Below are 13,256 nucleotides of genomic sequence, written 5' to 3'. Positions count from 1 at the left end.
GGCTCAAGTTGAAGGCGGTAGTATACGTAGACGGGGCTAGCTGTGAGTGGATGTGTGTGCATTTGTTGAAACGGCAGTTTGTAAATTGAGAAAGGCATGTGTTGGCGGTGCCAGGTTTTGTCTTTTTATTTTTTCTATACAATGAACTGTGGTCTTTTCGTAGTCAATATATTCTAAAGCTTGGTCGCTCCTGAGGACCATAACATAATTTGTACAAACGAGTATTATCTCGTTGGCGCCGTCGCGTCGGATGGTTCATATGCCCAAGTATAATAAGTATATAAAATAATAATACAATGTGGAAGTACGATAAACAAATAGAAACGAGCTTCGTGGCTGTCTCTCCATCATACGTCTTCCACCGTTCCTCTATGTCATAACAAATGTTTTCATAATAATTAACCAGAATATAATGTACAGAAGAAATAAAAGAGCGAAGAGAGGAATTGACACGGAAGCGGGGGAGTAAAAGAAAAACCAAGTTACAAGATGGGGAAAGCCTTCATCAGATGCATGCGTAAAAGGTATATCGTGAAAATAGAAGGGAAAACACAGAGAAACCGAACCAGTAGTAATAATAGCAGTAATGATAATAATGACCGTAGCTGCGACGGAGTTACGCCTTCTCTTCGTCCGTCTTGCGTACACATAACCGCGTACGAGTGGGTGAGTACCAATGGAACTTCTGGATACAGTGCATGGCAATGGCTGCGACTATGGCAATACCTACCATGCCACACATAACTTCGTTGCTTTTGCGATACGTCGTATCGCTCTTCCAACCGGAGTAAAGTGCATATGTAGAAATTACACTGCCGATGTTTCCCAAGCCGCTAACAATGGCCAAACCGGCAGCAACACCAACGTCTCCGTGTGTAGGTCCCATGGCATCAGAAACCCATGCCATGATAATGGGCACTGTTGGACCCAGGCCGAAACCAAGTATGAGAAGACCAATATAGCGGCCCCAAACGCCAGGCGTAAACGTTGTCACCAACAAACCTGCTAATATAATACAGGCACTGCTAACGAAAAATAAAGCTTTGCGCTTGTAGCGATCGTGCAGAGGCAGCACGGTAAGAATGGCAAGAGTATTAAAAATATAGATGGGTGCAACCAATAATGAAACGGTCACATCCGAGAAACTAGCATCGATCTGTCGGACAATAAGGCTGCTATAGTTTGCAATACCATTGCTGACACCGACGACGCCGAAGAACATGAAAATGGGAGGCCATAAACGGGCATCAAGAGTTGCTGCAACCAAATCGCGCCAGTTCCAAGAACGGCCGACATTCAGTCCACGCATATAACGCTTGTGAAGTTGCTTCTCTTTTGGCGTGAGATGCGACTCCTTAGCAGGGCGAAGGAAATTTAAGAAACGTGGGCATGGAATCCAGGAGAACAGCTTTTCGCCCTTATTACCACATTTAATCGGAGGCAACCAAGGACCAATGGTGAGACCCTGCAGAAATGTGACAATACCCCAAATGAGAAACATCCATTGGAAGCCATACAAACCTCCAAGGTTATCCATTTTTTGGAAAACTGCAGAAAGCAAACTCGTGGTGACCGACGCTATTTGAGCGGCCGTGTAGTACCAACCAATCCGTTTACCCAGATGTCTGTCGCGGTACCAACGGCTTGTATAATAGGCAAACCCCGGCCACATTCCGGCGATGGCAAGGCCATTAAACAGTCGAAGAATGATGAATGTAGAAGGTCTCGAGATACGTGATCCCAAAATCGTATGGCATGCTCCAATGATACCTGTGGAGAGCTGGATACGAGAGAGCCAAAGTCTTGGATCTGCACAAGTCATGAGTAGGTTGGACGGCAGATCGAATACAATGAGTGCGACATATGATACAGCAAGGCCGATCGATAACGTGTGGCTGTTGATACCCTTTACGGTTTGCAGCAGCGAGTGTCCATCACTTGTGTTCATCGTATACGACATACTCACGCTGTAAGTAACGCTCCGTGACAGAAAATAAGTCAACCAAATGCACGAAATGATCCGAAAGTCGCACTTCCGCCGAATGACAGACAATGCTTGTGTTTCTTCGGCCGTCCACGGAATTTCTTTCTCGCCCTCTTCATAAAAAGATTCGTCACTCGGAATAACAGTCTCGTCATTTGTGTTGACTGGGGAGACTCCTTTCGGGTCAATATCTCGCAACGTCTCATCAAACGTGACGAGGTCGTTTAGCTTTTCAGACTTGTACGAATCATTCGTCTGCACGGTTTTCATAGAAGAGATGCTGCCAAGGCTACCACTGCTGTCTGCACTGGCAGTACCTTTATGTAATGTTACAGAGCCACTGGGACTCTCGTCCGTAGTTGTAACGGTTCTGTCGACCGTTACTACATTAGCTGGCTGAGTAGGGAGCTGCATTGGAGATGCTGCTGAAGGATGCAAATGCATCAGAGTTTATATTCAACGAGTGTAGTATGGTAAAATGCACACAAAAGAGCTTCTATAGCTCACAGAATGGACTGGCGGGGAGATTATAAGGGACAGGAGAACGGACAATAGGAAGAGCCGTCGTCCGGAGCGCGATGAAAAGCGCTGGGTCGGACTACGATCGTTTAACGAAGTTGAATCTGAGTGGTGATAATGTTTGACCATGGACTTAGTAGGTGTGAGCGTTTGGTCACAGCCTGTATGGCACAGCGAATGAGCGTCCAGGATTACTCGTTGTGGGCCTATGGAGTAAAAAGACGAACAAGACTGATGTAGGCTTGGGAGGATGTTGGAACAAATCAAAGCTCACGCTTGGAATAATTGTTTAGAGTGCGAATAGGCAGTTGATGAATAAGCGGTCATTCCGGTTAAATATAGTTCCAAGGATACATGTAAAATCAAACCATCTGAGCAAAACAAACTAGACTCCGGTTACAGTAATGGTGACGATGTCGTGGCACATTAAAAACAATAAGATGACGAAATGAGACGTCGTTAAGATAGGAATGAAAATAAAATGAGGATGAACTGAATAATAGGATTCAAACCGAGAAACGTATTAGTAATGGGATGCGTGGACGGTGGGAGAACTTGCAGTTGTCTTCTATTTATGTGAACGCGACGCGTTAACTTTCGGGAATAAGGTTGTCGTGTTGCGTCCTTAATGCAACCTTATTTTGCGACGCGTGCCGTGGAATAAGTGAGTAAAAAACAAAAAGGTAAATGGTAAATGGTACACGAGTCGAGACAATTCCTAAGAATTATTAAACGCAGTGTTCGTTATTACACATCTCGAGAAGTTTTTGATAACTAGTTCACGCTTATAATGACAACTACAACAATAATGATAGGAATATATTGAGCGACCCATTATACACGAAAATAAAATAAAATAAAATAAAAGTAGAAGAGCGGGCGAGTGAAAATCGGAAGGTTGCGGGTGGGTAAGCTGAAAAATGAACACGGAGGCTGTACTTGAAATGCGCTGTGAACCATACTCATGTTTTGACTCATTCATTCATAGACATTCCTTCTTTTGGTTTAATGGATTTGTGATTGGTACTGCGGTATCTGTTGGGTCCAAAGCTTAGGAGGAGCCGTTCAATGACACACGAAACAATGGAAATACCAATGAGACCGATGCAGACATCATTACTCTTGCGATATGTTGGGTCGGAAGACCAGCCGCTGTAAAGAGCATATGTCGTAAGAACACTGCCCAGGTTTCCCAGACCGCTGACGAGCGCAAGAGCAGAAGCAACACCAACATCGCCGTACGTTTCAGACATAACCTCTGAAGCCCACGAGGTACAGATGGGAACTGTGGGTCCGAGTCCAAATCCAATGAGCAGGAGACCCACGTAACGAGCCCAAACTCCATGAGCATAGGTTGCAACAACGAGTCCAACAATGATAACCACGCAACTGCTGCAAAAGAAAGACATCTTGTTGCGGAAACGATCGTACAAGGGCATCACAAGCACAATGCTCAACGCATCGCACAGCCAGATGGGCGCCGTTAAAAGAGACACGCTAATGCTCGAAAACTTTGGATTAATCTGACGGACAATGAGCGTGCAGTAACCAAAAATACCGTTGCCAACGCCGACAACTCCAAAGTACATAACGATAAACGGCCACAGGCGCAAATCCAACAGCGACGCAATTAAATCGCGCCATGACCATTTACGGCCATAAAGCATCCCTGAGATGTAGCGAGTGTGTAGTTGTTTGTCTGCATCTTTCAAAAACGGTGTGCGGCTTGGCGAGAAACGCTTTAGAAAGTCTGGCACAAAGCGTGAAAACAGCTTCTTTTCGCTAAAACGAGACTTCACCGCCGGTAACCACCAGGCTACTAAAATGCCTTGAGCAATCGTGATAACACCCCATACAAGGAACATCCATTGGTAACCGTACAGTCCTCCATTCATATCAATCCGCTGGAAACCAGCAGAAATCAAACTGACTGCTGCTGCTGCAATCTGAGCAGCCGTATAGTACCAGCCGATACGTTTTCCCAAATGTTCACCGCGATACCAGCGCGACATGTAATAAGCCAAACCGGGCCACAGACCTGACTCGGCAACACCCAGGAAGAATCGTAAGCAAACGAAACCCTGAGCACTGGAATGTTTGGAGCCCAATATAGCATGGCAGGCACCAATCACACCGATAGACACCTGAATTCGGGCCATCCATATACGAGGGTCAATGAGAGTCATTACCAGATTTGAAGGGACTTCGAAAACTACGTATGCAACGTAAAACAACGCCAGTCCAAGCGAAGTATAATGAGCGTTGATGCCCGGGAGAGTTTGAAGTAGACTGTGGCCAGCAGTTGTGTTCATAGTGAATGCAAGTGATACACTGAAACGAATGCAACATGACAAGAAGTAAAGAATCCAAAGGCACGGAATTACTCGAAGATCAATCAACAAACGAATGCGCTGCAAATTCTTCATCTCATCATGAGTAAACTCCTCTTCTAATGAAGACGGAGTTACTTCCTGATCATTGTTTTTCTCCAAGTCAATCGCCTTCTCCGTCAGACTGACAACGCCTTGGTTTTTATCAGTGTCGGGTTTGACATTCGTTTCATAAGCTTCGAGAGACAGCCGATTCCGTGTCTCATCGATCATTTTTACTTAAACAACACAGAAATTCGAAGATAGTTAAGAAAGAGAAAAAGAGAGAAAGCCTTGAAAAGAATATTAAAAAAAAATACACGTTGTAGGAGAATTATACCCAACGGCTGAGCATGATTAGTGCGACAATTCTTGTCTTTTGGTGAGTCTTAGTAGATGGACACAGATAATTTGAATTGTATGAATTCTTGTTGGCCAAGAAAAAAACCGCTGCTTCGTAAATAAACTCGATAGTTATGCACGCTCTGAAATCTCACTCCAGGATAGAGAAAACTTCACTTATCTCGTTTATGATCTTCTTCGTTGGTAAATTTCAGCTGAGCTGTGCAAGGAAAAGCGAATGAATCATTGACAATTCAACTTGTTTCACCAAGGGAGAAGTCACAGAGCAAACAAAAGCTCGTAAGTCAGTTAACTATAATTAGCCCCTAATAACTTCATTGCATGATAAGATCGAGTGATGAGTTTTTTGCTGATTGAGTTTGGTGAGAAACAAGCGATCCAATTATTTCGTTCGTAAATCACAGAACTCGTTTTGTAAATCGAATGAGAAAAATTGCGCAAACGGGAATTTGGCGGCGAAATTGAGTTTCTTAGAAGAAGGTTAATCGCACGAAATGCTTCTGACTAAGGATTAGAGGGAACGAAAAAGGCACCTCCTAGACAAATTGTTGCCTATTGAGCCGTTTCTGGTGTATTGGAGGTAAAACTCCACTGAGAGGCGAACACCAGGTAGTAAACAAATAATCGAGTAAAAGGACTCCGTTCTAGCCTGTAGCTGTGGTTAATTCCTGACAAAAATTCTTTTTGTTTTTTTCCGTTTGGTCATTATATACTATTACTCTGAGAGAAAGTATTGATCGGTCATCGTTTGCGGTTCATGTTTCACCAAACCATATAGAGGTTAAAAACGCTTCTAGTAAAAGCAAAAAATCAACAAGTTTACCGTTGACCGGTTTTTGTTTTTGTGTTTCATCTTGTCTTTATTTTCATTTCATATTCATAACACGATTTTGTCGAATCAGTAGTTCGTAGTCCTCTACATCTTCTCGTTGCAATGTCTCAATTCGTTCGATGCACTTGGTCCGATGGGAATAGGAACACCTGGCCTAATGCAGTTTCTTCCCGAAATGGCAGTACTCGAGGCTCGCAGAACTTGGTTGAGCTAGCAAAAGCGACACGAGACATCACAAATTTCGGATGCAATGCGGTAAGATGCTTGCCAAGCACGTCTTTGGAGGCTCCGGAACCACTCAGGCAGCATTACATATCTTTGAGCAATATGAGGACGATGTTAGTCCTGTCAGCCCAATGATCACAAACACGCCTGTGAAGGAGGGGGATCCTTTGGATATGCTAACAAGTCGAAAGACTTCCTTCTCTCAAAAGACACCCGAGAAGGCGCCGGTAAAACACCTAAACACTGAAGTCAAAGGATTGCCGACAGACGCAAGCTTCGACAATTACGTCCTTGGAGAGCTGCCTCAAAACTACGAGCTTTTCGTGAAAGTTGGTGCTCGAAATAACACATCTGCTAAAGCAGACTTATGGTTATTCGGGCATCCGAGTGGAAGACCCTTTCGCTCGGCGGTTGAGTTTCAACCTCATCTGTATTGGCTTGTTACTGACTTAACTCACGATGTTCAGAAGTGCTGTTGTGTTTTATGTTCCAACCAGGATACAAAATCTCGACGTTCTCAGCAGATGGAAGCCGAAAGGTTGTATCATGAATGCAAGGACGACACCTACACATGGCCTGCATCATTCCGTCTTGGAGAGCTTATTTGGGTGGATATGAATGGGCAAATGCTACCCGGTATCGTTGTTTCTCGCAACTTACTGACAGTAGAAAATAGGTCAAATGTCGAGGATCATCTCATGTTGAAAGACTCGTATTTGGAGCCATATCAATATCATTGTCGAGAATTAGGCAACTCTCGTTATTTTTTTAACATGGTAGCTGCCGATGTTGAGCCATGGGTTTCTCGTAAGCCCGATCCTTCAAATAAATCTCACGCTCTGGGTATTGAATTGACCAAATCATGGTGCTTATTTGGTTGCTATCAGCCATTGGACGAATCGCAATACATTGAACACGAAAGCAACCGTGCTCCGCGTTGTGTACTTCCTATTCTTGAGGAAGCCTCTTCCGAAACCAATGACCATTATTATGGGCTCTTTCTCGGAGCCGAAAAGATATGGGTAAACGATTTGTGCGCATTACATGAGGAATCCCTTCCCGAAAACTTCAAAGAAACTTCGTTTATGCACATATCCGATATTTACATCAACGATGCAGACATTATTTGTGTACGTGGTACACTCTGGAAAGTAATTGCAGAAGAGAACGATCGGCACTCTGCATCTGAAAAACAAGAAAATGAAAAACAACTGCCTCGGCGGTTATCCATGATATCGATGTGCGTCGGAATGACATTCGTCCGTCTTCACGCACCGGAGGATGAGTATGAATGCGAACTGGCAAATATAAAAGGTCGTTGGTATGAACCTTGGATGTTGCATGGTCCTGTTTGTGAAACAGAAATGCCGTCGCTACGCGTCAACAGTCGCTTGGAAGCAATTCAAGAAGAAAATTGGGTGAACAGTAATTTCTATGAACTGCTGTCCTCCGAAATTGAAAATATTACCCCGGTGGTCATGTAAGTATAATGACAAGTAGTCAAGTGATGGCGATTCATCTTATAATCTCCGAGCTTTACGAGCTCTATTTCCGCCGAACTTAATAGGAGTTGCGTCTCGCACCCGAACAATTTTGTCCCGAATCCAAAAGCCTTCCTTGCCCAAAAGGCACTTTTGTACAGCTTCTCGTCCCTTTCCAAACCCAGAAAAAATAACCTCCAGCCGGGAAACTTTCAGTTCCATTTCTTTAATATTTTTTAGCACTTCGGAACAAGCCGCGTATGCTGCATCGTATTCTCCTCGTTTTACTTTTTTGTAGCCGACAGTTCCTCCTGAGGCAGTGTGTATAATGAGGTTGTCTGTTCCGCAGAATGTAACATGGGTGTTGTTATTACTGCATTTTACATGCAGCTTATACGGGAGTTGCTCTCGTAATTCCGAGTTTGTTTGGTGCGTTTTCGATTTCATGTTCTTCAAGCCATTGAACAAAATATCTTCGACAGAGTAACCTTCCGTAACATAACCTCGAAAATTAATGAGTACTGGTATTTTTATTTTGGAAATTGAGACACAACTCTTCAGTAACGGGCACAAATTCATTTTTTTCGTTTTCAAAAGAGCGCAATACGTGAATCAGTAGAATCCAAAGAAGAGTAGGAAAGAGGGAAGTAACAAGTGAATAGAAAAAAGGCAAAAAATGAAAACTAATGAATCACTTCAGCGGATCGTTGCACTATTGGGAGTAAAATTGTGTATGATGAAAACAGAGTGGTCTAAACTCCTTTCTAACAGTACAGTACCTAAATATGAACGCAATTCAACTCCCAAGATTTGTATTTTACCAGCAAGCTTACAGAAGAAATTGTTTTGATTTAACTTAAAAGTGGTCACTCTGCGATTCGAACCGTAATCATTCACGGAAAACACAAATGCGCTTTGATTCAGCTCGCGCGTCCGATAGCATAGAAGACGCACTTTTCCTCTAACAATATGAAAGTCTCGGAAACGTCAAGTTTCTGGCTAATTGTGCTGTTATATGTTTCAATACACATTGTATTACACACACTTGACTTCTCAAGTATCCTGGAAAAGCGAATTGAAATTTCTACACCCGCTTCCAGTTTCTTACGTGTAAAGGAAGGTTATTATTTATACAAAAAAGGAATTGATCCATATGAGGGTGTTGTCTTCTTCCAATCGCCTTTTATTTTACTTTTACACACTTGTTTGAGCGTTGTTTCTGTTCCTAATTTTTCCCGGGTTCTATATCCTGTCGCCGACATTGTCGGTGCAACTGCTCTTCGTGCTTTACTCCTTTGTTTAAAAAAACAGAAGCGTTTTACTTCTTGGAGTGTAAATGGACTTTGTTCTCTGTACGTATGATCAGCGATAGTGACTGACTGACAATTTTCTTTCGTACTAACCAAAAAGATATCTGCTCAACCCATTAACTATAGCTGCTAGCGTCGCCGGGTCATCGGATTGCGTTTCAAACGCACTCACGCTTATAGCTTTGTACTGCGCTGTTGTTGGATCTACTGCTGGCTTGGGATGCAGCATTGCCTTGGTGACCTTTTTTAATCCATTCAATTGCGTGTATGTGCTTCCTCTCTTTCTTATAGCACACAAAACTACAAAAAAAGAGAGTACCTTTTCCTGGAAACGCTGTTTATTTATAGACTTAGAGTATACTGCTCTACTCTTGCTCACTAGTTATCTGTTTCTGGGCTCCTGGAAGTTCTTAATCTCAAGTATCACCTCTAATTTCATCCTGCAGAATCTCTCTGTGAGTCTTGGTCTGTGGTGGTACTTCTTTATTGAAATATTTGAAACGTTTCGCTCGTTTTTCTTGTTTGTGTTTGCAATTCATCCATTCACGTATACGCTTCCCGTTACAATTAGGTTACGAAAACAACCATTGACTGCTTTTGTTGTTCTCGTGGGAGTAACTGGTCTTTTGAAATCATATCCCAGTATTGCGGACTTGTCACTTTTCGTTACTCTTATCCATATCCTTGATTTTGGAAAGAGCCGTTTAAAGTTCGTATTTTTGGCGGGTAACACACTTTTATACTCTCTTTTTCTTGGCCCAGCATTCTTTCAAGCTTGGATTTACCTTGGCAGTGGCAATGCCAATTTCTTCTATGCCATTACACTTGTATACGCGCTTGCTGTTGCCCTACTCGTGTCCGATATTCTCCGTGCCGCTCTGGAAAATGAATTCTACCAGGAGCATCCGGAGTTTGTTGGTCAAAAGCTGCTGCAGGTGTTCTAAAGTACTAATTGCTGAAAACGAACGGGAAATTCATTTATTAAATGAAGATTATATGTTATGAAGATGCAAATATTTCCTCTGCTGCTATGAACACCAGTCTCTAGATTGAAATGATCTTCAAAAGTTTAGCTTCTATCAGTCTCCATTCTTTCACAGTCATCCCCCCCTCTTCTACGCATTGTTTTCATCCCAATTCATGATGCTTTTAATTTCGACTCCTTAATTCCTGAATCTGGCACTTTCTGTCAAGTACATCTTTTACTTCCCTATCCACCACGACAGATGTTCAACTCAAAAAAGTACCTGAATTCGTACGGATGGCAAGAGGGATCTGCGCTAAAGGATGGAGGTTTGAAGAAACCCATTCTAACGTCTCGGAAATACGACACGCGAGGTGTATGTTCACTACAAATTGTGCAAATAACAAGTTTGCATAAAACACATCAAGTCAATGAAGGAACACAAATGATTAACTCTTAATTAGCTTGGAAGTAAAACAGATCATGCCGATCAGTGGTGGGATGATGTTTTTTCGTCTCAATTACAATCCATTAAAGTTGAAGCAAACCATGGAAAGGTAAGAAAGAGAAGAAAAGCCGTTTCTAGCTTTTGTTGAAGTGTTTCAAGACAGCCTCTAACTGAAACGCATTAGATTAAAGTGCAGTCTACCGGTGCGGCTGCCAAGATTGCTATGGCAAAGTTTCATAGTAAATTCTCGCCGCTATCCACTGTCTTTCGACACGGAGGTGTATTGACGAGCACGATTGAGGAAAAGAAATCAGCTCTTCGTGTAGAGTCACATATCATAGAACGAGCCGACAAGAAAAGTCATTCCAAAAAACGAAAACGGGACGACACTGACCGAAAGTCGAAGAAGAGCCATAAAAAGGCAAAAGAAAAGAGTTCCAAATCAGAGAAGAAGCACTCGGAAAAGAAACACTCTAAAAAAAAATCGAAGAAACATCATCACAAAAAGGATAAGTAATTACTTCTTAGGGTCCATTCTTTGATGTGCTCCTCCGCTGTACTTGCCCTACATCTCATTTTGTCAATTTTGCCATGGATATCGGATTAGATTTATAAGAAACAATAGGATTTGGGAAATAATTGTTCTGTAAAGTGCATCATCTCGTAATTAATGTTTTGTACGGCGCGTCTTATTTGTTTATCACGCGTGCGGTTTTTCATTTATGGGCGTGTCGTGTTTAGCAAAGACGTTTCTTAGCCAAACCCATCCTCTACCTCGTGTTTTTTGCTCTAAAGTAACGATTTTGCACAAATGGAAGAGCTTTTAACGAAACAAAAGGAAGAATATAAAGAATTCCAGTCGACTTTGGCGTCTATGCGCCGTCAGGGAAAGTCTGGTAATAAAAAGCAAAAAAAGCAGTTGAATGAGAAAATTGCTCAATTGGAGTTAGAATTCAATCAAAAACAGCATGAAGAGCGTCAAAAACTTCAAAATGTGCTTGATCCTGAGGAATCAGCAGACGAACCGCTTTCTGCGGATGCATTACTGAGACAAATGGAGAAGGTTAGTTTGTCGTCTCCTTCGGTTTCTTCTACTCCAAAAGCTGATGCTGAAAACAATGTAAAGCCCAGACGAAATCGTCAAAAAGAGCGTCTGGTATGTTAGGGGGTGTTATCATTCTAACCATTTGTAAATGGTATAAACTTGATGAACTAACAATTTCAGGAACGCCGTAAGGAACGAATGGAAGCCGAAATGAGAGAAGCTGAGCTTGCAAGTGCTAGCATGGGAAATCACAGAGGAAACGAAATTACGAAAATGAAGAAGCTTTTAGAGAGCCTAAATTTAAAGGAAAAGGATATTCACACAGATGGGCATTGCCTTTTCGCAGCGATAGCTGATCAAATGCAAGCGGTTTATGGAAAAACTCTAGAGGTGAAGCAATTACGAGAAATGGCAGCAAATTTTGTTGAGCAGAACGCCGACAACTTTGCTGCATTTTTATTTGATGAGGAGACAAATTCAGTGACACCTATTGACAAGTATTGTTCAGCAATTCGCAAAACGGCAAAATGGGGAGGCGATGTTGAACTGCGCGCTCTTTGCAATTCGCTCAATGTACCCATTAAAGTACTGTGTGCAGATGCACCAACTATTACTTTTACTCCAGAAACTGAGACGAACACTGTTGCGGACAAGAAACCACTTACTCTATCTTACTATCAACACCTGTATGGTTTGGGCGCACATTACAATAGCGTTCATGAAATGAACGATTGAGATGCTCTTGTCAAAATTACTTTGTCTCATGTACAATCGGTTACGTATAATTACCGCTTCTTTTTGCTAAATTCTTCACTTGTCATCTTTTTTGGCGATTATACTGACACTGATGAATTTGCCAAGTTGGTTTTCGATCCTTGAGTATCTAGATCAAGAACTTGTTGATGTAACTGGTAAAGTTATTGGAGATGATTTTTGAACGATACCCAAACACATTTAAAGTATTGTTTTGCTTGCCCCGTTTGAACATTAGAATTGAGGTTTAATGGATTTCACACTGAACTCTACTATTGGACATCTTCGATGGGGTAGCAGATTTCAATTCGTGTATCTCTTTGAAAAGGTTCAATTACTACTACTAAAGTTACGGCACCTTCAAGATACCACTAAAATTACTGTCACTTGAACTGTGCTTAGTGTGAAAGCATTGGAAGTCGAAAATGCAGTTGATACCAGTGCGTTGGAAGAATTGAAGCGATGAAAGGCAAACTCTGTTTTTTTGAAAATTTATAACGAAATATTCTCTTAGTGACTGTCCGACGTCTCTGGCTAACCGCACTTAATGAATTGACCTTTTGATTGTTTGAAAAAGGACATATTCAATCTACCATCTAATAGCTTAGTTTAAGCACTCACTCTACATTATCGTTTTTGCGAGCGCACCTTTGACCTTATTTCTGAGAATACGACCAGGGATCGGGTTAAGTATGCTTATGTGAAATAGGAGTTGCTTTTCAGTGCTAACGGAAGAAAGATTATAAAGCTCGAACGTTGTTATTCATCGTTATTGTGTGCGGTCGGGATAGAAATTTACCAATTGTTAGAAAATGACTCTCACTTAGTCTAACTAATTTTATAATTAAACGGTAAACACTAAATAAACGGGTCCGTTAAAGTGTGTACGGTCCCAAACTGAAAAGTTGTTGGCAATAAGCAATATAATAACAAGGTCTTCATTTTTTTCCTCACGTTATTACT

The 13,256-nt window shown here is 42.0% G+C and overlaps 7 protein-coding genes across 7 annotated transcripts; 4 read left to right on the top strand and 3 right to left on the bottom strand.

Annotated features, from left to right (window-relative positions):
- Positions 1–13: 13 nt before the first annotated feature.
- On the bottom strand, positions 14–3,239 carry SJAG_02780 (membrane transporter). Its single transcript, XM_002173936.2, has one exon. It carries the CDS (start codon positions 2,426–2,428, stop codon positions 617–619), a length of 1,812 nt encoding a protein of 603 aa, XP_002173972.1. The 5' UTR covers positions 2,429–3,239; the 3' UTR covers positions 14–616.
- SJAG_02779 (vitamin H transporter Vth1) lies at positions 3,180–5,488 on the bottom strand. The gene has a single exon (XM_002173935.2). The coding sequence runs from the start codon at positions 5,104–5,106 to the stop codon at positions 3,478–3,480; it is 1,629 nt and encodes a 542-aa protein (XP_002173971.1). The 5' UTR covers positions 5,107–5,488; the 3' UTR covers positions 3,180–3,477.
- Positions 5,489–5,545: 57 nt separating this feature from the next.
- On the top strand, positions 5,546–7,776 carry SJAG_02778 (chromatin silencing protein Clr2; the record flags this gene model as incomplete). The annotated part of the gene is made up of 1 exon (XM_002173934.2): positions 5,546–7,776. Exon 1 carries the CDS (start codon positions 6,313–6,315, stop codon positions 7,774–7,776), a length of 1,464 nt encoding a protein of 487 aa, XP_002173970.2. The 5' UTR covers positions 5,546–6,312.
- Positions 7,777–7,812: 36 nt separating this feature from the next.
- On the bottom strand, positions 7,813–8,352 carry SJAG_02777 (mitochondrial 37S ribosomal protein YmS18; the record flags this gene model as incomplete). The annotated part of the gene is made up of 1 exon (XM_002173933.1): positions 7,813–8,352. The coding sequence occupies one exon, from the start codon at positions 8,350–8,352 to the stop codon at positions 7,813–7,815; it is 540 nt and encodes a 179-aa protein (XP_002173969.1).
- Positions 8,353–8,742: 390 nt separating this feature from the next.
- SJAG_02776 (pig-U) lies at positions 8,743–10,027 on the top strand (the record flags this gene model as incomplete). Its single annotated transcript, XM_002173932.1, has 2 exons — positions 8,743–9,125; positions 9,184–10,027. The coding sequence occupies 2 exons, from the start codon at positions 8,743–8,745 to the stop codon at positions 10,025–10,027; spliced, it is 1,227 nt and encodes a 408-aa protein (XP_002173968.1).
- A 282-nt stretch (positions 10,028–10,309) lies between these two features.
- Positions 10,310–11,012, top strand: SJAG_02775 (ribosome biogenesis protein; the record flags this gene model as incomplete). The annotated part of the gene is made up of 3 exons (XM_002173931.1): positions 10,310–10,423; positions 10,512–10,604; positions 10,680–11,012. 3 exons carry the CDS (start codon positions 10,310–10,312, stop codon positions 11,010–11,012), a joined length of 540 nt encoding a protein of 179 aa, XP_002173967.1.
- A 166-nt stretch (positions 11,013–11,178) lies between these two features.
- SJAG_02774 (OTU family cysteine protease) lies at positions 11,179–13,246 on the top strand. Its single transcript, XM_002173930.2, has 2 exons — positions 11,179–11,651; positions 11,721–13,246. The coding sequence occupies exons 1-2, from the start codon at positions 11,307–11,309 to the stop codon at positions 12,273–12,275; spliced, it is 900 nt and encodes a 299-aa protein (XP_002173966.1). The 5' UTR covers positions 11,179–11,306; the 3' UTR covers positions 12,276–13,246.
- The last annotated feature ends 10 nt before the right edge of the window (positions 13,247–13,256 follow it).

Source organism: Schizosaccharomyces japonicus, assembly GCF_000149845.2.
Source record: "Schizosaccharomyces japonicus yFS275 unplaced genomic scaffold supercont5.1, whole genome shotgun sequence".
Classification (NCBI taxonomy): domain Eukaryota; kingdom Fungi; phylum Ascomycota; class Schizosaccharomycetes; order Schizosaccharomycetales; family Schizosaccharomycetaceae; genus Schizosaccharomyces; species Schizosaccharomyces japonicus.
The sequence above is the reverse complement of the archived record's forward strand: the minus strand, read 5'-3'. Positions and strand labels throughout refer to the sequence as shown.